The sequence below is a fragment of the Haplochromis burtoni genome, unplaced genomic scaffold (assembly GCF_018398535.1).
Source record: "Haplochromis burtoni strain Fernald_Lab_line unplaced genomic scaffold, NCSU_Asbu1 Contig_179, whole genome shotgun sequence".
NCBI classification, from domain to species: domain Eukaryota; kingdom Metazoa; phylum Chordata; class Actinopteri; order Cichliformes; family Cichlidae; genus Haplochromis; species Haplochromis burtoni.
In genome coordinates, this window is record NW_024582540.1 from 958,697 (window position 1) to 982,922 (window position 24,226).

The 24,226-nt window shown below is 41.1% G+C and overlaps 4 protein-coding genes across 7 annotated transcripts in view; all 4 read left to right on the plus strand.

Annotated features, from left to right (window-relative positions):
• Nucleotides 1–4,734, plus strand: part of LOC102300433 (DENN domain-containing protein 5B) — a 17,749-nt gene extending 13,015 nt beyond the window's left edge. For all 3 annotated transcript variants that reach the window (XM_005934180.3, XM_005934179.3, XM_014337430.2), the window contains 5 exons: nt 1,260–1,447; nt 1,606–1,688; nt 2,121–2,247; nt 2,361–2,535; nt 3,256–4,734. In XM_005934180.3, the coding sequence (XP_005934242.1) occupies nt 1,260–1,447; nt 1,606–1,688; nt 2,121–2,247; nt 2,361–2,535; nt 3,256–3,439 (757 nt within the window). In that variant the 3' untranslated portion in view covers nt 3,440–4,734. The remainder of the gene's footprint in view (nt 1–1,259; nt 1,448–1,605; nt 1,689–2,120; nt 2,248–2,360; nt 2,536–3,255) is intronic.
• Nucleotides 4,735–5,358: 624 nt separating this feature from the next.
• On the plus strand, nt 5,359–10,391 carry sinhcaf (SIN3-HDAC complex associated factor). 2 transcript variants are annotated; one of them, XM_014337431.2, is made up of 7 exons: nt 5,359–5,521; nt 7,954–8,081; nt 8,218–8,317; nt 8,416–8,539; nt 8,827–8,977; nt 9,760–9,847; nt 9,879–10,164. In XM_014337431.2, exons 2-7 carry the CDS (start codon nt 7,954–7,956, stop codon nt 9,990–9,992), a joined length of 705 nt encoding a protein of 234 aa, XP_014192917.1. In that variant the 5' UTR covers nt 5,359–5,521; the 3' UTR covers nt 9,993–10,164. The 2 variants fall into 2 exon arrangements, with proteins under 2 accessions (XP_014192917.1, XP_005934243.1); XM_005934181.3 differs by having other exon boundaries at nt 5,362–5,521; nt 9,760–10,391.
• A 3,300-nt stretch (nt 10,392–13,691) lies between these two features.
• On the plus strand, nt 13,692–16,658 carry kxd1 (KxDL motif containing 1). Its single transcript, XM_005934182.3, has 5 exons — nt 13,692–13,835; nt 14,119–14,238; nt 14,360–14,512; nt 14,587–14,633; nt 15,714–16,658. The coding sequence occupies exons 2-5, from the start codon at nt 14,141–14,143 to the stop codon at nt 15,968–15,970; spliced, it is 555 nt and encodes a 184-aa protein (XP_005934244.1). The 5' UTR covers nt 13,692–13,835; nt 14,119–14,140; the 3' UTR covers nt 15,971–16,658.
• Nucleotides 16,659–17,985: 1,327 nt separating this feature from the next.
• LOC102301556 (endoplasmic reticulum-Golgi intermediate compartment protein 2) lies at nt 17,986–23,767 on the plus strand. Its single transcript, XM_005934183.3, has 13 exons — nt 17,986–18,457; nt 18,535–18,643; nt 18,727–18,773; nt 18,852–18,919; nt 19,023–19,063; nt 19,290–19,391; nt 19,477–19,569; nt 20,591–20,646; nt 20,747–20,845; nt 20,941–21,038; nt 21,127–21,289; nt 22,566–22,639; nt 22,726–23,767. The coding sequence occupies exons 1-13, from the start codon at nt 18,352–18,354 to the stop codon at nt 22,789–22,791; spliced, it is 1,122 nt and encodes a 373-aa protein (XP_005934245.1). The 5' UTR covers nt 17,986–18,351; the 3' UTR covers nt 22,792–23,767.
• Nucleotides 23,768–24,226: the final 459 nt, after the last annotated feature.

Sequence of the window (24,226 nt, forward strand, 5' to 3'; positions counted from 1 at the left end):
TTTTTTATTAATTTAGTTTGCAGTATCACTGATATTGTTCTCTCTTGGGCCCCTGACAGGCAGCTGTACAAACCTCATGCATTCCTGCTCTGCGAGGAAGAAAGGGAGCAGTTTTTGTTCCACCTGCTCTCTCTCAACACCGTGGACTACCTCTGCTTTACACGCGTCTTCACCTCAGTCTGTAAGTCGTGCGAGCTTGAACAGCAGAAAAATTTTTCTTTTGTGCTGTTTATTACGACAACCACACTAACTTCCTCCTTATTAACACGGATTAAAAGTGTCCCTGCAAAAAGACCCTCCCTCCAGACATCAAAGAGAAAACATGAAACCTAATGCCAAAATATATTGCAAGAAGAGTTGGGCAGTGGATAAAAAAAGAGGGACAAATGCATAAAACGTGATTTTGCGTGTCTCTCTAGGTATTCCATATCGTGTTGTTATAATACCCATGAAGAAGCTGAGCATCGCCATGGCAACAGTTGATCCTTGGGTGTGTGTGTCAGGAGAGTTGGGCGATTCTGGAGTTAGACAGATCCCAAAGAATACACAAGAAATTTTTTTCCAGGTTGGTATTCATCCCTCTGTTGTAACATCACAGCCGATGGAGACACAAACACAGAGAGCTACTCTTACTGTGATTTGTGGTTTTGATTTCAGTGCAAGAACCTGGGCAGGCTGAGCACTCTGCAGCTGGGACAGGAGAACTCGGGCCTGCTGGCCAAGTGTCTCATTGACTGTGTGATGGTGTACAATGAGATTACAGGGCACACCTACAAGTAAGATTCGTCCTCTGATATTCTTCGGTCGTTGAAAGCTGCGTTTGACCTCGCACAGCATTTGATACTATGTTTATGAACATCAGCTCACAGGCTGATAGTGTGTTAAAAATATAATAAAGGCTAGATGATCCAGCTGTGCAAAATCTGATGTCTGAAATCTCTAAACACTTTAACCCAAAGGTTGCTTAGAAAAGCTGATGCAGAAAGTATGTAGCTGTTTTATGCAGAGGAAAAAGACTCTGTGAATTTGAATTTTCAAACCACTTTGATAGCTGAAGTTACATTATCTATAATATGTTGTTGGGTTTTTTTTTTCGTTTTGACCCTAATGACTGCCTCAAGTTAAAACACAAAACCGTAGCAGATAATAGAAGGCTCTCCCTTCAGCCAAATCCTTCATTTTATTTTTTTTTTATGTAGTCTTTATTCGTTTTTAAAATCTTGAATACAATGTAACGCTCCGTCTTTGTTTCTTGGAAGGTTCCCTTGCGGCCGATGGCTTGGTAAAGGCGTGGGGGACGGCAGCTTGGAAAGAGTCCTCATTGGTCAGCTGGTGTCACCTGGTGCGGAGGAGGATGCTGGAAGGTTGACAGGGACACCTCCTCCGGAGCTGGCCTCTCCTTCTCAGAGTGTGCGGACAGTCCTCGGATCACTTGGCAGCCGTAGCAGTACGTCCTGACAAAGAACACATTCTTTAGCACAATAGTTGACCTACTTGTTGAACGAGCAGATGATTCTGCTCCTGGATCACCTTTCTGTTCCCCTCTTAGTTTCATTATTCATCCTTGTGTTCCTGTTGCTAACTGCACTTCATTCATCTTCTCAGGGATGCTGTTTGTTGAAGTACAAGAGGACATGAGGGAGGCGGTAAATAACCTTGTGAAGCATTTCCACAAACCTGAACAAGAGGTGTGTGTATGCGTGTGTGAGACAAGTGCTATATTCGTTTTACTTGCCGGCTCACTAAGCTGAAAGGGTGACAAAATAGTTAATGCAGACAGGAGAATATTTGCAGCAACTGTCAGCCTCCCGCTGTGTTATTTTTATCTATAACATGGTTCATTACCCCAGCCTCTCCAGCGCGGGCCTCATTTGTTTCTCTTGTGTATCAGGCTAGCCTTTCTCATCTCCGTTAAGAGCACAGCAGAGACCTGATGCATCACTTGAGTTTGGCTATAAAAGGCTTCTAATTCATTTTAATAACGTCTTTAGTACACAAGCTTTAATGTACATGCATACGTTCTGTTTACTTTAACAAATATGAGACTGTTATAAACAGTAACATGAGCTTTTGTTTGAAGTAGGTCTATTAACTCTCTGCTCCCATTCCTATCACCCCAGAGGGGAAACCTGACAGTCTTGCTATGTGGTGAAGGAGGTCTGGTGCTTTGCTTGGAGAAGTTCCTCCTCCATGGTCTCAAATCCAACCGACTTTTTCAGAGGAATGTGTTCGTTTGGGACTTTGTGGGTAAGTGTAAATCAAAGAGGTGACGTCTATTTCCTGTCTTGATCTAGTGGGGAGTTAATCTGCATCTCAAGTTGCAAACTAAACTAAAAAGGGCCACCAATGCTTTCCCACAGAAAAGGCCGTGGCTTCCATGGAGACTGCTGATCAGATGGGTGACCTGCACGGATCAACACTGACAAAGGGCCCGCCCTGCGACCTGCTGTGCCACTACGTCAGTGCCATCAACGCCTCTCCTAGAAATATTGGAAAAGAGGGCAAATTCCAGCTGTTTGTCTGTCTGGGAATTAGGTGAGCAGATTTTGAAACTCCCTTTGAAATCTGCATTGATGTTGTAAGAAAACATTTTGCAAGACACCCTCGTTCCTCAGGTGGAAGATGTTGTTAAAGCAATCACAGGCAGGAAGGTTATTTTCTTTTCTATTCTTTTATATAAAGCAGAATAATTTAAGTGGTCGTCGTCTTCTTCTTCTGCTTTTGGCCAGATCATCTGTATCCATCTCACCCTCTCCCTAGCATCCTCCTCTGTCACACCAACCATCTGCATGTCCTCCTTCACTACATACATGAATCTTCTCTGTGGTCTTCCTCTTTTTTTTTTCTTCCCTGGCATCTCCAAATTTATTGTCCTTTCTTCCACATATCCACTGTCCCTCCTGTGGACATGTCTAAATCATCTGGCCTCTTAACTTTGTCTTCAAACTGCTTAAACTGAGCTGTCCTTCAGATGCACTCATTTTTAATCTTGTCTGTCTGAGTCACTCCCATTGAAGATCTTAGTATCTTCAGCTCCACCTCCATTTGTTTCCCGTTTGTGCTACCACCTTCAAACCATACATCATAGCAGGTTGCAATGATAACAGTATAGTAGCTCAAGAATATTATTAAAGTTTAAGAATCATAGTTGACGCCCTGAATAAAATTGACCTTGCAGTGCTTGAAAGTTTCATCACGTTCTACAAACTTTATTTATGACCCCGTTATTGACCATCGGTGTTCTCTTCTTGGCAGGGACCGGCTTCTCTCTCTGTGGCTCCCCCTGCTGGCAGACTGTCCCCTCACAGCTCGGACATACGAGGACGGTGCTCTGCTGCGGGACCGTGCTGCTGTACACTCCCTCTCTCGCATGCTGCACACACTAAATGATTTCGCCATCACTCTGGAGACAGCACTGGTTAAAGGAGTTGACCTCTGACCTCTGAGTTTAGCAGCTACGCTGACAGATTCAGATATTCATCTTCCCAAGAGTGGGGAAGGGAGGTACATTCGGACATTTGGCGAAATGTGACTCTGTCATATCATCACGATCAGCAAAATGGACAGTGAGCTAGACGAAACCGCTGGCAACTCAAGCACCAAACATATTGCCTTGTTCACTGATGTACATGTCTTATATACTCTGATTGCTTCAGGAAATAGTCCTGTGCTTGTTTACACTGTGAAGTTCTGTTTCCTCGAGGAGAACTGGAGGGTCATTAATAAACTCACATCTACAGTCAATATTTTCCCTGCTCACGTCATTTATACTGTACCTAACACTAGGATAACCATACCTGTCCTACTGCTGTGTTGTTTGCACTTGAATTTTAAACTAAGCACATGCATGGCCAGAATATGTTTGTTTTTTTTGTTTTTTATGTCTTTTGGTGTTGTATTCTCAAACGTCAGTTCTCAGGCCTTATTGTTATTACTATTATTACCATAATTATTTTTGATTTCATTTGATATTTTAGCAAATATAGTCAAAACAAATTATTCTACCCCTCTATAATGTTAAATTTATATATATATATAGATATATTATGCTATTATTATACTGCGTAATGTCTGGCCTGTTTCTCATTGTTTATTTCAGTTTGGGGTCACATGTGACGCAGAGTTGTGCTCACGAAATCCTCAGTTGGTAAAACACTGGAACCAAACTGGTGTCCTAGTTGTGTCAGTTTAAATAGTCCTTGTCATTTTGTCAGAAAGCCCCCCCCCCCCTTCACTTCTCTCTGATTGTAAATATTTTGCTTCATCAGATCTTTGATAGGATTGTTTCATCCCTCCATCCCATGTTCCTATTTGTTGTTGGTGTACTGAATTTGTGACATATTTTTTTCCTCTACAAAGGCATCTTGTTTGTGTCTGCGTAACAACAATGGATCCCACTCCAGACACACTCTCTCGTGTGGACAGTAGTCATGCTGTTTTGTTTTTAAGCTCAATTGTCTGCAAAAAAAGGGAGAGAGGGAGAGAGGGGAAAAAAATCAGACAATGAATAGAGTACATGTTCTCAAAACCGCTAGGTATTATGTTGATGTTGCATCCAATTAAACAGTTGAGGAATTATGAAAAATGCTGTCTCCTGCACTATCCCGCAAGCACTATGTAACCTATGATGACCAAGCCTCTTTTCTCCTTTAAATACAGATTAGAGAAAGCAATAAATAATGAACTGTTATTTATGAAGTGTGTGGTCAAGATTAAAGTTAAAATTGAAATAAGTGCCATTTGTTGATGTTTTTTGTGACGCTTATCTGAAATATCTGATGAGACTCTTGGATTAAAATGATTGCCAGCTATTAAAAGGTTGACTTTACTACTATTACACTGATGCTGATGAAGAATCTTGCTCTTATAAACTTGATAAATGTAAAAACAAAAATACAACTGTGATTTTTTTTTTTTATTTTTTATTTTTTTAAATACTCAAGGCGCTAATATATATATATATTTTTTAATTTCTGCATTGCTGTTAGCCTTAAACTGATCACTGGATGGAGACTTACGTTCACCCACCTTTTATTTACTACTAATCTGATCCGTTCAAATCAACAAAAAGCCCCGTTGCCGTCCAAGACGCCAAGCCCCCTGAAAAACCGTAGGCCTCCAGACGAGCCATCTGGCGTCCTGTAGTAAAACAACAGGCGCCGCCCCCTTGCTTACATTCTCCAATGTGCCATAGCAACCGGGGCCGAGCCCCCTGTTCCCGCGCAATGTTCCCATCCTTATAAGGCCAGTAGAATGCAGACGCACGCATACGTCATACGTCGTTTATGTAAATAGTTTGATTGAAGAAAAAGAAAAAAAAAAGCCCTCGTCTCTACTCTGAAATGGAGGTGTGGATACCACGCATGCGCACAATAGTCCACAACTCTAGTCCCGTCCACAAGCGCAGACATCAACAAGAGAGCGGGTTACCGATGAGGGTAGATGTTCATAAGTCACAGCGTAACGACGCGGTATTCGGACTGTTATTACTTTGGATCAGCTCCACACAACTCGCAGAAAGGTAACGATTGTCTGTGTTCGTCTGGCCTCGTCTTTAAAAAGCCTTTTAAAAGTGTTCGCCGCGCTTTTCAGGGCCGTAATTCAGAAACAAGCTTCGAGATGTCTCACGAACAATTGCTCTTTTTTTTATTTTTAAGGCCTGCTGCGCGGACCCGACTTGGTGGTCAGCGGTATTTGTAGGTCACCTTAGAAACAACGAAACTAACCGGGCAAAGTGGGAGGAAAGCGGGAAAAGCGCAAATGTGCGTTTAAAATGCGTTTGAAGGGGCTTTCACGTGCGGGCACGAAGAGGAGCAGGGGGGGGATGGCTGCTGGTGCTCGTGCTCCTGCTGTTATTATTATGGGTTGGCTCGGCGCATTTCGGCGACAATTTATCGGTAATGTAAACGTGGTAAAGTGGGTTAATGTGAGCGTCTGGGCTGCAAATGTGTTCTTGTACAGAAGAAGACAAGCGTGGATGCAGTGTGCCGCACATTTTCTGTCTGCTAGACAAGCCAAGTTGAACCTCTCACGCCCACCCGGAGCGGAGATGCGTCTCAGCACGCGGCCACCGCTGTCAACAAAACCGCTCCCGCGAGCGCAAAGTAATCCCCAACCAAAGCAGGAAAGCCAAGCTGGATAAAAAATGTGGTTTGTGGGAGAAACCGGAGAGAAAAGCGACTTTCCGAGAGCCGCCGCTTTGAACTTGCCGCACATGTAGCCGATTGTGGATTGTTGCAGTGACGCGGCTCTGGAATAACAAAGAGTAAAGATCAAATTACACATTTATTTCAGAGCAGCTCCCCTTTAACACCAAGCCCGCCGATTTTATTTGTTATTTTTTGTGCTCTCGAAACACATTAGTCCGAGTTTATCCCTTAGCATAAAGTTGAGGTATAAACTCGGCATCGTGGAAGCGGAGGATGGTCATCATAAAATGGGTGCGCATGAAGCAGGTCGTGTGGCATGCCATGCTTCCTCGCTGGCGGAGTGGGCGGTGAAAATTGGCGACTTGCACTTTTCTCTCGATGAAAAAGAGGACATTGCTCGGTGTCTTCTTTTATTCTGAAAGGCGAGGGTGTTATTCGTGCGAGTTCGGCAGCTTTTGGTGGTTTTTCTTTCTTTTTAGCGTTTGTTTTAAATGTTGCAGTTTTTGCGGAAAATCGCATCACACCCCCTTCGCCACATTGCCTCCGCCTTTGAAGTGTGTTGCCATGTTGAGTTGCGTCACGTACTGTATTTTGCTGCAGAGATCGTCTGTAATTTACAGATGAGGCACGCGAAGGGTAGAAACAAATTAGTTTCTACCCTTTATTATTTAGTTTTATTATTTAAATTGCTTGGTTACATTTTCTTTTTTGAATGAATGCTGCTTTCTTAGCTTTCGAAGTGCAAGTTAGGTGCACGTCTTGTTTAAAAGGACTTTAGTATAGAAAAACAATGTTTGCACTTCACTACAAATAAAACTGCGCAACAGTAAAGTGCTATTGAATCTCTTCTGTTGTTATATAGGAACTATACCACGTGAAATCGTTTATAAATTAAGGTATAGCCCATTTTTTTCCCACAGTTAATATATTAGCTGTGTCACAGGTTAGAATAAGTGCCAGAGTTGGTATTCCTTTCTCAATGCAACTTACTTCATGTCGGCTTGTGTTGCTTTTTAAACTGACCTCTCCACAGAAATGCCCAATATCTAGTATCTGATTTAATCATGCAGAGTGAGAGTTCTTCGCCATTTTCCTGCTCTTTTTTACTCTCTATGGCACCGCACTGTCAGAAGACCCCGAGGACTGATGGCAAGAGGAAAAAAAAAGCCCAGTCTGGGGGGCGCGGCTCACAGTTTTTGCCGCAGTTCAGGTCTACATGTGCCGTAGAGATTAAATTTTGCCTAGCAACATAAATCATAATTCCTGTGCACGCTTATTACATTTCGAGTAATTTCCCCCGGACGCAGTGATGTATAATATTTTACTGGCATTTCTCTAGTAACGCGGTACACATTTTGCAGTTTGTCTTTCGACCTCGTGACGAATAACGCATCTTGTGCGGCCCGGAGGCTCGCACTGATTGCGTGCCTAAATCTTATTTTGGGTTTCCAAAACGAAGCGTGAATCCCGTGAGCGCAGCATGGTGACATTATCTGTCTGACACGCTGTCTGACTGTTGACCTACTTCCCCCACTCTGTCTCTCCTTCCATGTGGGTCAAAGCGGAGAGATGCTCCAGCAAAACTGCTTTCCGTGAACATTGTTGGCGATTAAACACATTTTTGTCCGCTCACTGCAGACTTAACTGAAATTTGTGCTTCACCTCTGACCTGCACTGCAAATGTAGGGGTGAAGGGAGTATTCTCCTCCACCCCCACCTCCTCCTGCTGCTGCAGCAGTAAACACTCGGTGCACACTGATCATATGTAAACATTTAACCCCCCTTTTTTCTCCCCTGAATGCAGATGTTTGGCTTTCACAAGCCTAAAATGTACAGGAGTTTGGACGGCTGCTGCATCTGCCGTGCAAAGTCGTCAAGCTCTCGTTTCACAGACAGCAAGCGCTATGAGAAAGACTTCAGGAGTTGCTTTGGGTAAGAGATACACCTGAGCATGTGCGGGGTCTGCAGGCAAACCATACCTGTCATGGTTTTTAGGCTGTGCACGTCATATTGATGCTAAAGATTTTCCATTTTTTCCTCCTCATCACAAACTGAAATTGTCTTCCAGACTGAGCGAAAGCCGGTCTGGAGAAATCTGTAATGCCTGCGTGCTCCTTGTGAAACGGTGGAAAAAACTCCCTGTGGGAACCAAGAAGAACTGGAACCATGTGAGTTTCAGTGCTGACAGCATGACCGGCCTATCACTTTATGGTGATGATAAAACCCAAATTATACAAATTCGTCCGGTTTCCTGTCCCTCATCCAGGTTGTTGATGCCAGAGGAGGTCCCAGCTTAAAGTTAACTTCCAGGCCCAAGAAAATAAAGTCCATCTCCAAGAAAGCACGGCCAAGCCAGATCAACAGGCTTCAGAAAGAGCTGAAAAGACACAGTAAGTAATTATGATGTATATTTGAGGAAAATGGTAAAGTCATGACAAAATAATGGCTAAAAAAAGGTAGGTTTGGAAAGGTGTTTATTTCTGTGGGATCGGGACATTAAAAATACACCAGCACACATCTGTTTGTACCACAACGTTTCAGTTTTAATTTACCTTTCCTTTCCAGGCGTACTGGGTTAATGGATTGTAGTAGCACTCCTGTTACTTCATTCAGGTTTTTTCAGGTTTTAAAAAAAATATACATATATATATATTATTTGTCCTATTCTGTCCTCTAGACTCAGATGCCCACAGCACCACCTCCAGTGCCTCCCCTGCTCAGTCTCCCAGCTACAGCAACCTGTCAGACGAGGGGTCCGACACAGAGCTCAGCCCAGGATCCAGCCGCTCCCCCGTTTTCTCATTTCTGGACCTAACATACTGGAAGAGGTAAGGCGGACAGTGAAGCACTTCTTTAATCTACAGGCGTAATTTTTAGAATAATCTACTACAAGTGGTTTAACTGTATATAAACCTTCAAGCCTTCGCCTGCTTTACATATACAGGTGAAACTCCCACCGATGCCCCACCCTGCTGGATTACAGTGACATTAAAGGGATTTCTTTATGTATTTAGCTTAATATTACTAACTGTTACTTGCTTATTACTGTATGTAAATAATTTTTGTTTGTTCGTTTTGGGTCATTAACTAATAGTTGCATTTATTTTTAGTGACAATTTTCCAGGTTTGTTATAAATGTATTTAGGATTTGAGTTTACTTTTACCTTCCAGACAATCTGTAATGTTTTATTGGCAAAGTTTGTGGAGATTTTGAAACTTGCTTGAGACCAGTAATCTGTCAAAGCATGAAAATATATTTTACAAAAAAAACCTAAAATGTTGCATTTTTAAAATAGATTTAATAACTGACTTTTGATCTTTGACTTGTTTTTCAATACATTTTTAAAAATTTCGTTTTTCTTAGAGCATTTTTTGTGGTGCCTGATGTTTTATATATTAAGCCTAATGCACATCTTTTTGTTTGTCAGACAGAGAAACAACAGGAAAATGCATTCATTTCTGTCAAATACTCAATACTACCTTTAACACATGAAGTGCCATGCTAATCCAGGATAACCCAGATTCAACGCTGAATGCATTTTAATGCAATTAAATAACAGTAAACACACAGAGCCATAATGCTTTCTGTCTCATTTCATGCTCTGTGCAGGCAAAAGGTGTGCTGTGGAATAATCTACAAGGGGCGCTTTGGGGAGGTGCTCATCGACCCCCACCTGTTCAAACCGTGCTGCCGCAACAAACGACAACAACAACAACAACAGCAGCAGAAGCAACAACAGCAGCAGGAGGAGGAGGAAGAGGACGAGGAGGACGAGGAAGAAGAGGTGGAGGCAGAGGAAGGTCGGGTGTGTGTGGAAAAATCCCAGATGGGAGAGGAAGTGAAGGAGATGGCAACTTGTGGTGAAAGTGCAGAGTCTGCTCAGCTGCATGTTGCATCGCCACCAGTCAGGAGTGAGGTGGTGGGGGAGGAAGGATGGTAAAGTCACCCCCCCACACACACACACATCTCTGAAGAAATCTTGAGGTGCTGTTTTTTCCTCTCAAGCACTTATAGAAAAAAGTGGCCTCAGATTGCCTTCAGTTACAAAGCAGCTGAAAAATCCTTTCTCCATAATGAGGATTGTTGATTGCATTTAAATGATAACTTATGGACTGTTGTGTTTCTCCGTTGTCTGTCTTTACTTTGTATTTAATATTTTTGCCATCCCGACGATGGACCATCATACTCGGTGTAATTGATCTACTTTGAAATGCTGGAGCTCCACTTTGCTGGTACATTTTTATCAGATTTTATTCCAAAACGCAATACATCCACTTATTTACAGAAAAAAAGGTGCTACTTAAAGCTCACAAACACAGCTGAACCCATCTCAGTGAAGATGTTTTATAAGCATATATGTTAAGATGACTAATATAATGGGGTTAATTAATTTTGGTTTCTTTGTTCAGAGTTGATATCTGAGTTTGTTTGGGGTTTTTTTTTTTAAATGGTGGATATCTCCCGTTTTGGAATGAATGACACTGTACACTGATGGAGCACAGACCTGTACAGTAACCCTCTGTTTTTCTGTCTGCTCACGACAACATCCCCTCCTAACAAAGAGTTTGTGGTTTTTAGACTGGATTAGCGTTTCTGTGTGTAAATACGTATGGGTCCCATTTGAATAAGGCCTATTCACAGCTTCAACAGCAAATACACCAGCCTTAATTATGTGTTACAGACAGCGCTAGTGTTAAATCTGCATTGGTATTAAGGAACAAAAAGGGACAGTACAAATATTTATTGTGGCCTCAGCAACACACACAGTGCATTTTTGCATGAATGGCAAGCCCACTCATCCAAAAGACCGACTGATCTGATGTATGAGTATTCTAAAAATTGCATGGCCTTATAAAAAATTGTAAATCTTACTTTTATTTTTTTGGATCCATTTTTCTGAAGTTTTAACTTATTTTTATATGTAAAAAAAAAATACAAATAAAAGTGTCTTTGCATAATAATACCACACAATACAACAGCAAAACACAAAAATCGGTCTATCAGTCATTTTAGCAATATCAATATCAGTGATTTCCATCATTCCCAGGTCAGTATACGGTAAAAGACTTTATACAAGCTAAAATTCTATGCCATTGCCTCTTATATACCACAAATGTGTTGTGATATATTGCCTAATATTACTTTATTTATCAAATGAAAGCCAAAGCACATTGAAATTCACCCAATGTCGAATCAATGCAGGTTTTCTATGGACACTTGTGCTTGTCCGAGGTCATTTATATGTATGTTTTAAAAATAACACTAATATGAAATTTCATACATGTGATGTTGTAGTCAGGAGCAGCGGGTGTGTTATGTACATAAGGGGTTGGATGAGTCATATGACTCTTTATATAGGTTTCATTATTTATTTATTTCATATTTATTTGTATCCTTACTTAGAGAAGTGAATTCTTTTCATCTTTAGCTTACTCATAGTACGGTTTTATTCATCAGAAGTCGAATGTTATTCTCACGCAGGCTTTGGTTAACATTGCATTCAATTAATGGTTGTCAATATTTGTGAAATGTTGTTAAATATTTATTTGCTCATCGGTTGAGTTGCGTGCAACCTAACTTATTCTGTATCATCACTTTGGATTTTTATCATGTAGACTGAAACAGCTGATAGATTGCAACCAAACTGTACTTCTCCCTTTTTACCTTGTAGCTTAAAAATGTCACAGAATAGTAGGATACAATAGTAGGATACATAACTCTAGATTTGCATGTATTGTTGCTATGCATTTACTTAACTTACAAGTTAGACAAAATGGTTTTGTATTTTTTATACATCATGTACTTTTTTTTTTTACTTTTCCCTTAATAAAAAGTAATTTTGTGAGCTTTCTGGATGTATGGAGTGACTGAATTTATTGGTGTAAGACGGAAAGGGAGAGAAAGAGGGACGTTATCTTCTAAATATGGGAGTGCATGTCATAATTACATTATACATATACACCTGTCTAACTGAGGCAAATCTCTAATCAGCAAGCCAGATTGCAAATGTAGCACATTTCCCACCATGTTACGTATCAGTGTGAACATTTCAGCTGATCTGCTGGGTTTTTACCGCACAAACATCTCTAGGGTTTACAGATAATGATCTTAAAAAGAGAATAGCCAGTGAGTGAAAATGTCAGACTGCCTTGAGCTGATAGGAAGCAACAGTGACTCAAATAACCACTCATCGTTACTATTAAAGTATGCAGTAGAGCATCTCTGAGTGCATAACATGTTGACCACCAAAGCAGATGGGCCACAGCAGCAGAAGACCTCAACGTGTGCCACTCCTGTCAGCTAAGAACAGCCTATTTGCAGAGGCTCACCAAAACTTGATAGTAGAAAGTTTGAAAAAAATGTTGCTCTAGTTTTGCTGCAGTGGTAATGGTGGAGAATGGTAAGGTCAGAATTTGGTATAAACAGCATGAACCCATTCTGCCTTGTATGAAAGATTCAGGCTGCTGGTGTTGTGGTGACTATTTCCTTAACACACTTTGAGCCCCTTAGCACCAATTGAGTGCTGTTTAAATACCACAGCCGTCACAGGTATTGCTGCCAAACCTGTCCATTGCTTTATGACCACAGTGTACACATCTAATGGCTGATTTCCACAGGATATGTCACAAAACCAAGTCACAAAATTCAAATGATCTTTGACTGGTTTCTTGAGTATGACAAAGAGTTCATTGTACTCAAATGACCTCCACATGCATCAGATCACGATCTAGTAAATCTTTGGGATGTGGTAGAACAGGAGATTCACATCATGGATCTGCAGCTGGCAAATCTGCAGAAATTGTGTGATGCCATAATGTCAATCTGAACCAAAATATCTCAGAACTGATTGGAGCACCTTGCTGAATCTATGCCACAAAGAAGCAGTTCTGAAGCAAAAGCAGTTCTATTACACTATTACACTATTTTTTTTTAAGAGAGAGAAACATAGCAGTTCAAATGTACATGAGGCTAATTATGTTGCTGCTCTTCAAGTTCACTGTAAGGCTTAAACAGAAAAGGTCATATACACTCGAAATATATTCCATGCATGCATTCGTTTTTCCTCGCATAGTTGTGCTGCAGCCTATCCTAACTGTCACCGGGCGAGAGGCGGGATATATCCCGGACAGGTCTCAAAATATGTCGTGTATTTCATTGTCACTGAAGCTTCCGACCATGACTTGCAGAACTTTCTCTTCTGCAGCGACCAAAACAAAACACTGTCAGAAAGTACCTTAAATAAAGAACAGCAGCTCAATAAAATAACATTATAATGACAAAAGAAGACATTTCACTAAAGTCAAGAATGATCTCAGTTAAACAGAAGAAATTGTCTGGAATCATATTAGCTCAGTAGGGAAAAAACAAATAAAATTGCGGAAGAATGGCGCGTAAAAACGAAATAAAACACAATGACGTGGCTCAGTAGAATTAAACATATCGATTTAATTTTAATTCACTGAAAAATATATAAGTGAATATAAACAGCTTATTAACGAAAACTAATGAAAAAACAACAACGAAAATAAACAAACAAAACCTTAGACCGGAAGCGTTGGTCTCGTGACAGGAACTTGAAAAACATATGGAAGTGGGTTGTTTTTGTTTCACAGCCAGGTGTCAAATATAGTCTTAATCTGCTGCGTAGTCGTCCAAACTCTACAGATAGCATCGTCCGAGCTCAGGTAAGTAATGTAAACTTTGTAGTTCCATTTATTATTATTACGGCTCGGTAGCTAGCGTACTAACCTTGCGGTGGTTGGTTTGGGGTGCTAACAGGGAGCTGGAGGGCAGTTAAACACCGGCACAGCATGCGGTGAATAAACAATTCACAGCTGGAATTGACTGTCTCTGATTTAATTAGCGTTTACAAATCTAGCTTATTTCTTTCTCGTTGATTAAATGCCTGTGCTTACATTTCTGGATATTTTGGCTCATGCAGTTATGAATAAATGTTTCCAATTGCAGTTTTTTCGGCTTGCTCGTCATCATGGTGGAGCACACGGCATCTGACGTGTTCTGCAATCGGATGCTGAGCATGGTCAACTCTGAGGATGTTAACGCCATCATCCAGGCTCAGAGACACATGTGAGTACCGGACTGGGCCCAGTGGTGCCATGAAATATAAACTATGTCTGCTGTTTGGGGTCGTTTCATTTGTGTCTGAGATTAAGATTTCTGTTTCTCTGGTTAACTGTTGTGAAAACAGGCTCGACCGTTTTGAGAAAACCAATGAAATGCTGATCAACTTTAATGGGCTGTCTAATGTACGCCTGCAGCAGATGAACGAGCGTTTCCTACTCCACACTCGCACTCTTGTGGAGATGAAGAAAGATCTGGACAGCATCTTTAGAAGGATCAGGTTAGTGTCTACTACTCCCACCATGCAAAAACAAAAAATACACCTTTAATCACAGGCTTTCTCTGCCTCTCCAGAACACTAAAAGGAAAGATAGCTAAGCAGTATCCAGAAGCTTTCAGCAGTGAGTTGTTTAATTTCTATTCATCACAACTTGATTTCTTTCTTCTTCTTTTTTTTCATATTTCACACTTGCATGTTTCAGATTATCAAGTAAATGGTAATATTACACAAATATAATCAGAATAAATACAAAATGCAGTTTTTAAATGATGATTTCATTTATTGGGGGGGAAAAGTCATCCGATCTCACCTGGCTCTCTGTGGATATTTAATTACCCCCTCCCCACCCCTTGAAACTTGAATCAACTGTGATTAAGTTCACTTTCATTAGCCTCACTAGTGGCCTGATTACTGCTGGAATTGTTGAATCAGTAAATTACTAAACCTGACAAAGTGAGGTAAGCTTAAAGATCTCAAAAAACGGCAGCTCATGCCACAATATAAAGAAACAGCTGAGAAACACAGTTGACTGATATTTCAGGTTACCAAACCATTTCCTGCGAACCACAAAGAGAACCAAAATCTGCAAATGGAGAAAACGATGGTGAACCTTCCCAGGAGAGGGTGGCCTACAAAAATTACTTGAGAGTAAATCAACGACTCATTCAGCAGATCAGAGAAGGCCCCAGGACAACATTTGAGATCAGTTATAGTCAGTGTTCATGAATCAACAATAAGAAAGTGACTAGAGAAAAATGGCATCTATGGGAGAGTTCCAAGGCTAAAACCACTGCTGACCCAAAAGAAAACACCAAATCATCTTCTCTCACAAAAATATTTACATCAAGAAAATAATCTGAGGATTGATGAGACTTAAGTTAAACTTAAAAGGTTGCAGTCCCTTTTTATTTGGTGTAAAACTAACAGAGCACTTGACTGTAGTTCTTGCTGCCAAGGGTAACAGTTTATACGTTTATCAGGTTTATTTATTCACACAGGACCAGGTAGGTTTAGATGAGGTTTAGATGGCAAACATGCATTTTGTACTTAGTCGGATTATCTTGGTCTAATATTAAAATTTGCTTAATGATCTTAAACATGTGTAACAAATATGCAAATAACTAAGAAATCAGGAAGAAGCTAAATATGTTTTCGCAGCACTGTAAATTGAATTTTTTAAACAATGTATTTTTCCTGACAGACATCCATGAGTCGCCCATTTCTGAGGAAGATGACGATGAATTTGACCCAGTTCCTCCAAGCATTGCCACAACTACTACCACAGCCACCTCAGAGCAGAGCACAGAGTCATGTGACACAAGTCCAGATGTGATCTCGCCCACTGTGAGCAGATGCTCGGAAGAGCTCTCTCAGGAGCCACCTGACACGCCCACCTCTGACTTCCTAGAGACAGCTGTCCTGCAGGACGAGGGTCCTGACTCAGTCCCTGCAGAATAGCGAACAGTTAATGGGGTCACTTTAAACTTTTTTTTTTCAGGAAGACTTGTTGTATAATTGCATGTGCACTTGCCACTGTAATGTTTGCGGTCATTTGTTTGTTTGATGTTTTGAGGTGGCTTTGCACTGTCAATGAGAAACATGCTTTTTTTTTTTTTTTGCCATACATAATTGTGTTGTGCTAGCATAGCACCACAATAATGCAGAAAATACTTGAACTTGTATAATACACCACTGTATATCTGTATGTGTATAACTATACAGCAAACCTGAGCAAAAGCCTGTGTGTACGAAGAAGTTCTCATCATGTCAACATAAATAACAGATACAAAATCTAGTCTCACTCTGAATATTGGTAGTTAGTTTTTGCAAATGTTTATTGCACTTGTTGCAGCATTGTTATTCAGCAGTCTCCTGTTAACCCTATATATAATTTATTTCCCATAAAACCAGGAAATATGTTTATCAGCACCTTCATGAGTGTGTCCGACTGCTAGTTACAGATATCATTTGGTTTAAAAGTGTAAAACTAAATATATTTATTTTTTTATACTGCTACATAACAATATTAATTTGAAAAGCAAAGATGCTAAAGCTAAAATAAGTAATGGTATACGGTAATGGAAGCGCTGGAGAGTTCTAGTTGTTGCAATTTTACACTTGAATAAAATTGCATTTTTCTGCTGAACAGTGTATGAGCCCTCATTAACAAAGCTCAGTTTGTATACTAAACTTCTCACATGTTAATAACAACGAATCTCTTGATGCTAATTTCACCATTGAGAATTGTAATGGTGTCTTTTTAAAATGGATCTTTGTCCATGTTAGAATATGTATGTATGTGTGTGTGTATATGTATATACATATGTATATGTATATATCCATCCATCCATCCATTCGCTTCTGCTTATCCTTTTCAGGGTCGCGGGGGGCGCTGGAGCCTATCCCAGCTGTCATAGGGCGAGAGGCGGGGTACACCCTGGACAGGTCGCCAGTCTGTCGCAGGGCCAACACACAGGGACAGACAACCATTCGCGCTCACATTCACTCGCACATTCACACCTAATGGCAATTTGGATTTTCCAATTAACCTATCCCCACAAGCTGCATGTCTTTGGACGGTGGGAGGAAGCCGGAGTACCCGGAGTGAACCCACGCAAACACGGGGAGAACATGCAAACTCCACACAGAAAGACATATATATATACATATACATATATATATATGACAATTGTTTACTTCATCTTTATCTTACAAAATGAAGATTTGTATTTTTCAAGTCAATAGAAAATAACAATTTGAATTCAAAATATAAAACAATAGTACAACAAAAGTCAATAACACTGGAGAAAGTTGGAGGCCTCCTAATCCGCAGCTGCAGGTTAAAAGGATACTTTAGGTGCAAGCTCCTACAGCACAACATGAATAATATTAAAAAGATCAGTTAGACCCTTTTAATAACTGCAGATAATCTAGACATTCACTTTCACCCATGGTGAGAAGGACTGATGCTATGTAATCCACAATTGGGGGTCTTGTAATAATCATGTAATAATCACATAATTAGCCTGGCACTAGAGTGGCACAACACCTAAACACTGTGTAGGAGCTGCTCTTTAGTAGTTATTGCTAAATAATTCTCACAAAAAAATGAAATGTCACACAGCAACCGTCTCATAACGTCTCTGAGCTCCTTCTTGTTTGCAGTGCAGATGAACACACTGACAAATTAAGTTGTGAGAGTAGTGAGCAGGTGAAAAAGATCCTGGAGAGGTGGAGGTTTGCAGTGGATGAATGAAAGTAGATACAAGCAAAAGGCAGGTGTAACAGTGAAGCTGCACGGAGCAGAAATAAATACATGGTGTCAACCATTCAAAGCAACGAACAGTGTGTAAGTGAAATAGTGAAGAGAGTCCAGACAGGGTGGAGTGACTCAGGTGATTTGTGGCAGCAGCAGAATACCAGGACTAAACAGGAAGAAATGCAGGCGGACTCCCCTCTTAACCACTAGCGGGCGCTAGGGCCAAAAGAGTGCTGTTTTTCTGTGTTGACAATGCGGGTCAAACGACAATGCAGATACTCCATAACACACTTATACCGGGGTAGCTTCTTTTGTAATTGTATATTTCTTGCTGTGTCATCGTAAACACAAGCTCTTTAGCTGTATATAATTCCTTTTTTGGGGGGCATTTAATTTAGCATTAATCCAGTTGTTCGGCTAGTTAGCTAGCTAATGCTATACGCTAGCCCGGTAGCTGTCATGACCAACGTCAGCAAACTAACTTAGACCTCAGCTGTCGTCGCTTTAAACACATCAAACCCGAAAACATCCACTTCATGTGGGAGTCACCTGGAGTTTAAGCTCCGCCGCAGGTCCCAAGATGAGGAGGCTGACGAAGAAGAAGGCTCTGACTCTGATGAAGGAGTTAGACGCTTTTCCTAAAGTTCCTGAAAGCTACGTGGAGTCCACAACCAGCGGTGGGACAGGTACAGACTGCACATTTTTTAGCTGTAGCTAATCTGAGAGGAGAGTTCAGTCTAATCCCATTTCAAACTCTCTCCAGTGTCTCTGATAGCATTCACTTTCATGGCTGTCCTCGCCTTGTTGGAGTTCTTTGTGTACAGACACACATGGATGAAGTACGAATACGAGGTGGACAGAGACTTCAGCAGGTAAAAGCTAAACAGGTTCATGCCATCACCGCCCTCAAAAACCTCTCAGCTGTGTCCTAACTGCACCTGTTCTTCACCAACAGTAAACTCAGGATAAATGTGGACATTACAGTGGCCATGAGATGCCAATGTAAGTAGATACAGGTGTATTTGTGTGTGTGTTTAGGGCAGGAAAAGGTTTTTAACTTCCGTGCTTGACTGGATGCAGATATAGGAGCAGATGTCCTCGATCTGGCAGAGACCATGGTTGCCTCTGATGGATTACAATATGAACCGGTGGGTTTGTGATTTTATCATGCAGTGAACAATGAAAATGTAATCTCTGGCATGTCCAACAGTTGTTTGTTTGTTTTTTTGTTTTTGTTTTTTTACAATTTAGGTCAACTTTGAGCTCCCACCACAGCAAAGAATATGGCACATGTAAGTGATTTATTCACATTTAGTACTTGGGTATTATGATCTATAATCTAGTAACACTAAATCACGCGAATGTTAGGCTGCATAGATCTTTAACTCACTGAAGCTTTACTAATAATTAAGACAAAGTTTGCATCCTCACATTTGTTGATGTAATTTGAAAAAAAAAAGTTAATTGTTATCCCAAGTGAGTCTTTTTTGTCCTAATATTTCTGTCCCTGCCTGTCAGGACTCTTCTGCACATCCAGGAACGTCTGAGAGTGGAGCACGCTCTGCAGGATGTCATCTTCAAGGCTGCAATAAAAGGAGCTCCTCCTGCTCAGACGAAAAGGTAAAGGACCCTCAGGATTATCTGTGTTTTGTTGGGAGGTGCATGAAAGTGCGATTACGCTGATTGCTTAAGTTTCCCCCCGCAGTGAGGACAGCACCGCTTCCCTGAGTGCCTGCAGGATCCATGGACATCTCTATGTCAACAAGGTGGCAGGAAATTTCCACATTACTGTTGGCAAGTAGGTAACACTCAAAACGATGTATTATTTAACACAGTTTTTTATTTTGAACCATAGACTGTAAACGTCCTCCCACTGTACAGAAACAATCATAGCAGGTACTGCTTCCTGCATGGCCCTAATGTGAGCGCGCATCGTCTTTGGACTCCACGTGTCAGTCACCACAGTCCGGACTGTCTAGTAAGGCTGCCAAAAAGTTGATTCTGTTCATCTGGATGCTGTTTCGTCACTTATCCAAGTCTCTTCGCCTGATGAAAATCTAAATGAACAGAATTAACTTTCTGGGAGTTCCTCACTTGGATTATTGAGCTGCATGCAAGACATGTCTAGTAGGATTGGCAAAAATCAACACAAATTATAACACAATTACAAAACAAAGACAGAAAAACAGTAGAAGTTTGTTTTGTTTTTTCAGTGAAGGGGATTTCCACCAACTTTAATTATAATTTAACTGAATGAAGTAATTGATTGTAGGCAGTGGATCTGGCCTTTTGTGGAGTGGTAATTATAAATGAATAGAATATGGAACAGTAATGATTTTTGTTATCTTGGTTTAATAATCTGAAAGCTAAAATTAAAATTTGATTATCGCACAGCTCTGCTGTTCAGTACTTCTTTATGCTGATGTGGGATGAATCCCAGTCGCTTTTGTAAAACTATTTCAACACATTTCCATCAAGAGAGACGGAAAGTTGCATTGACATCAGTGGCTATGAGGAGGGGAATCACACAGAGACTGAAATGACTTGCTTCTACCGCTATATGGAAAGGTGACATTGCTCTCTGCAAGCTTATAGTTTTGCACATTGATTATCAAATACAAATTTCCCCACAGAAGTTGGTTTTGCTCCCATCTTATTATCAAGGGCTGGAGTCGGGGCCTTGATACCCGTGCTCTAACCTCTGCTCACCTCTGTGCTGCTCTGTTTGCAAATTAGATCACTAGCATGGGATATTTTGGCTGTTTTCATGTCATTGATTTACATATAAAGTTAACGCTGACCTTTTCATCCACTTACAGGTCCATCCCGCATCCTCGAGGTCACGCCCATTTAGCCGCCCTCGTCAGCCATGACTGTAGGTTTGCAGACTTTCTGACACCAAATGGCAGCAACAGATGGAAATTAAACTGTTTTATATGTTATAAAGATTATTTATTGTTTTGTATTTGTTACAGCTTACAACTTCTCTCACCGGATTGACCACCTGTCCTTCGGAGAGCCACTTCCTGGAATGATCAGCCCTCTGGACGGCACAGAGAAAATTGCTATTGATTGTAAGTTGGTGTTTCAGATGTTGTTGAATTACTTGTTATTAAAGTGCTCTGATAAACTTTTATTTCCACTGATCGTTCTTGATGCTTCTTTCCAGCTAACCACATGTTTCAGTACTTCATCACCATTGTGCCAACCAAACTGAACACCTACAAAGTGTCTGCAGACACGCATCAGTACTCTGTCACTGAGCGGGTAGGTCTGGGCTTGTACTGTTTTGGCTGGGGAGTAGATAGTGTATCATTGTACTGAAAGCATTTGTATGCCTTTGGCTGTCCCACAGGAACGTGTGATAAACCATGCTGCAGGCAGCCACGGAGTCTCAGGGATCTTTATGAAATATGATATCAGCTCACTAATGGTCAAAGTCACTGAGCAGCACATGCCTCTGTGGCAGTTCCTCGTCAGACTCTGCGGCATCATCGGAGGCATTTTCTCCACCACAGGTAGCTAACGTGCTCATGCTGTTTGAGTGCCGTCTGCATTAAGAGTGTGCTGCAGTAACATTTTCAGATTGCTCTCCTGACTGAAAACCAACTTGGAGGTCACAGTGATTGTTTGTTCAGAACAAGGAGGCATCAAGCAGCAGCAACAGCTTTAACCCTTTACCCCTTGAAAGCCTAACAGGAGTAACCCTTGAAGCTCTTTTCTGACCTGAGTTGTTTTGGTCATATTTCAGCCTGCTTATAGAACAAAATCACTGCATGTGGATAAGAGGTTACTGCGGTGCTGTTTATGCAGCTACCCTTGGAAAAACCTGGAAGTTATTCTAATGATCGTCAAACCACGACATTATTTACGTATACTGACGTGTCAAAACTCGTCATCAAGGGTACAGGGGAGGTCGTCACATCTTTATGGGAGGAAAGTCAAAAGATACACTAACCTTTAAAACTTTGAAAATAGATTTTGAATGTCAGAGCTGCTTACAAGCATTTCATGACAGCAGCTCCTTGCAAGTTAACTAATTAAATCATGCTATAATGCACGAACCATACTAACAAATTCCCATCATAAAGTGCTCTTATTATGCTCATGTATAGACTTTTATACTTTAGCTTTGCACGATTCACAGTACAAATGAATACTTATTTATCTTATTGTGGAACCTCTCATGTTGTCGACTTGTGTTAAGTGGTTTTAGCTCCCTTATCCAGTTTTAAGCCATTTTTTTTTAATTGGCTGCACCTCACAGCCTCTCCAGAGAGATTAAAGAGCAGGTGGGTGGAGTTTCTGTGTCTAAGATCTCACTGATATCGTACAGGGTCAAGAGCAGAACAGAAACAGTTCAGTAAAGTCTGAAGGAATCATTTGTACACAGGCTGATCTCATTGATACTTTGGCTATTATAACAAAAAGCTTTAGAGTGACCCTTTAACCAGTAAAACAGGATGTGAGACCTTTGCATGTAATTTAACAAAGTAGATCCAAGTATTCTCATAGAAACCTTCAGCTTAACAGCAGAAGTACCTGAATGTTGTAATCCCAAACATGGTGTTCCTGCCAAGACTAAACCCTGGAGGATCCTGTGACTCTGTTTGTGAACCATCATTCTTAAATGAATCCTGTTAATCCACCTGGATGAAGAGAAAAACTTTATGCATTATTCACAGATGTAGCCACTGCATAAAAGCAGCAGGTAACAACTTAGACCAAGCTGCCTTCACCTCATCTAAACCCTGAACATGAACATCAGTATTTAAAGTTTTTCTCTCCCGGCAGGTATGATCCATGGCTTGGTGGGATTCTTGGTTGATGTAGTTTGCTGTCGTTTCCAAATGGGAATCTACAAACCTGTAAGTTAACGCAGAAGTAAAACAAGTACAAGAGCAATTTAGTTCTTTTTTTAGTGGTACTAATTTCTTATTTTCTCCTTCCTCAGAAGGATGACCTGCCAGCGCAGGAAAGCAGTGAAACTCAGCTTCCTGCTGAAAACTACACTGAGTAACAGCAGATGCTCACAATCTTGGCCTTACCCACAGACAGCAATGACATGCTGGGGAGATGTTTACAAGTTTTATTATAAAATGTTCCCCTTTTTGTTAAAAATGTGCATTTGTATCTGTTTTAACTGTGTAATTCCACAAACCAGAAGCAGTGATTCATCTACTTATGAAAGACTGTAGTCAGTACCTCCACTTGTCACGTGTCAGCATCACTGGAGAGATGGAAAGCAGAAATTCTTAGATAAATGTTGTAGAATTGATTAGATTTACTGCAAAGATACCTGCAGGCCAACACATTTTCACTTCCCTCTGCTGTGGGGCCCCTTCCTCATACTTCAGCCTTTTTACGGAAGTGAATGTTATACTTAAACCTGTCAGGGACATGGAACAACTTCTCAGTGCCCCGGTCTAAAATGCATCTCATCACATGCAAAAAGGGAGAAACGTGTGCACGGGTATTGGGGTTCTGGGTTTAAATCCATCTGCTAACTGAGCTGAGCCTGGATCTTTTCCCTGTGATTTCCTCCCAGTGTCCAGGGACATGCAGGTTTGGTTAAGCAGGGATTCTAAATGGGCCGTAGGTGTATATGTGAGCGCGAATGGACGTAACTATTAGCCCTGCAATAGCCTGGTGATCTGTCTGTGGTATACCCCGCCTATCACCCGATGGCAGCTGGGATTGGCTCCACCAGAGAAGCGTTGATGGATGGATGTGTGTCCCTTTTAAAGTGGAATTGTGTGAAAAGTATAAGAGTGTTTGTTGGTGACATTAGTTAAATAGGAAACTGATGTGGGAAAATAAGTTTTAAGTTCACTGTCTGCATTTAACTGTGTTGTACATCCTGCTACAATCTGACCCGTCTATGGCTGGAAGTGCTGAAAGTCTCAGAGCCAGCGGTGTTGTGATTGCTGGTTGCTCTTTTAAATAAACGGCACACACAATTTAGCAATAAAAAAAAATGGCTGAAAGTGATTGTATAAAAGGCTCTGAGATTTTATGTCTTTGCTCTGCAATATTGTGTGGGGTGGAGTTGCGGGAAATGACGTAGGCAGAAGTTTGGGGTACCGCGCTCCTACTCCAGGAGGGGAGATGGTCTTTCCGTGTTAGGTCTGTTTTACCTCATCAAGCTGTGTTCCTGGTTGCCATCCTTCACGGTGATGCTCCAAGTGTTAAGTTCATGACCGGAAACTGCTGGCAACACTGACCATCTAGGTGGCAATAAAACAGCTGGCGGTGACCATCCAGCAAAGTGGAAGCCTCTTGTCCTCCTTCCTGTATCCTGACCGATACACCATCTTGTTATCTGCTGAACCTAAAAAAACTAGCCCTCACCTAGTACTCCTCAACAGCGATGCTTAAACTGCAGTGAATATTTGCTGTTTTGTTTGGGTAAACGAATACTTGGTAACCCAAACTGTCGATTATTTATACATTGA

Coding starts and splice junctions, on each gene's coding strand:
- sinhcaf (XM_005934181.3), top strand. CDS start 7,954: ATGTTTGGCTTTCACAAGCCTAAAATGTACAGGAGTTTGGACGGCTGC. Junction 8,318..8,415: donor CCAAGAAGAACTGGAACCAT/GTGAGTTTCAGT, acceptor TCCCTCATCCAG/GTTGTTGATGCCAGAGGAGG. Junction 8,540..8,826: donor GAAAGAGCTGAAAAGACACA/GTAAGTAATTAT, acceptor TCTGTCCTCTAG/ACTCAGATGCCCACAGCACC.
- kxd1 (XM_005934182.3), top strand. CDS start 14,141: ATGGTGGAGCACACGGCATCTGACGTGTTCTGCAATCGGATGCTGAGC. Junction 14,513..14,586: donor AGCATCTTTAGAAGGATCAG/GTTAGTGTCTAC, acceptor CTGCCTCTCCAG/AACACTAAAAGGAAAGATAG. Junction 14,634..15,713: donor GTATCCAGAAGCTTTCAGCA/GTGAGTTGTTTA, acceptor TTTTCCTGACAG/ACATCCATGAGTCGCCCATT.
- LOC102301556 (XM_005934183.3), top strand. CDS start 18,352: ATGAGGAGGCTGACGAAGAAGAAGGCTCTGACTCTGATGAAGGAGTTA. Junction 18,774..18,851: donor AGTGGCCATGAGATGCCAAT/GTAAGTAGATAC, acceptor GACTGGATGCAG/ATATAGGAGCAGATGTCCTC. Junction 18,920..19,022: donor ATGGATTACAATATGAACCG/GTGGGTTTGTGA, acceptor TTTACAATTTAG/GTCAACTTTGAGCTCCCACC.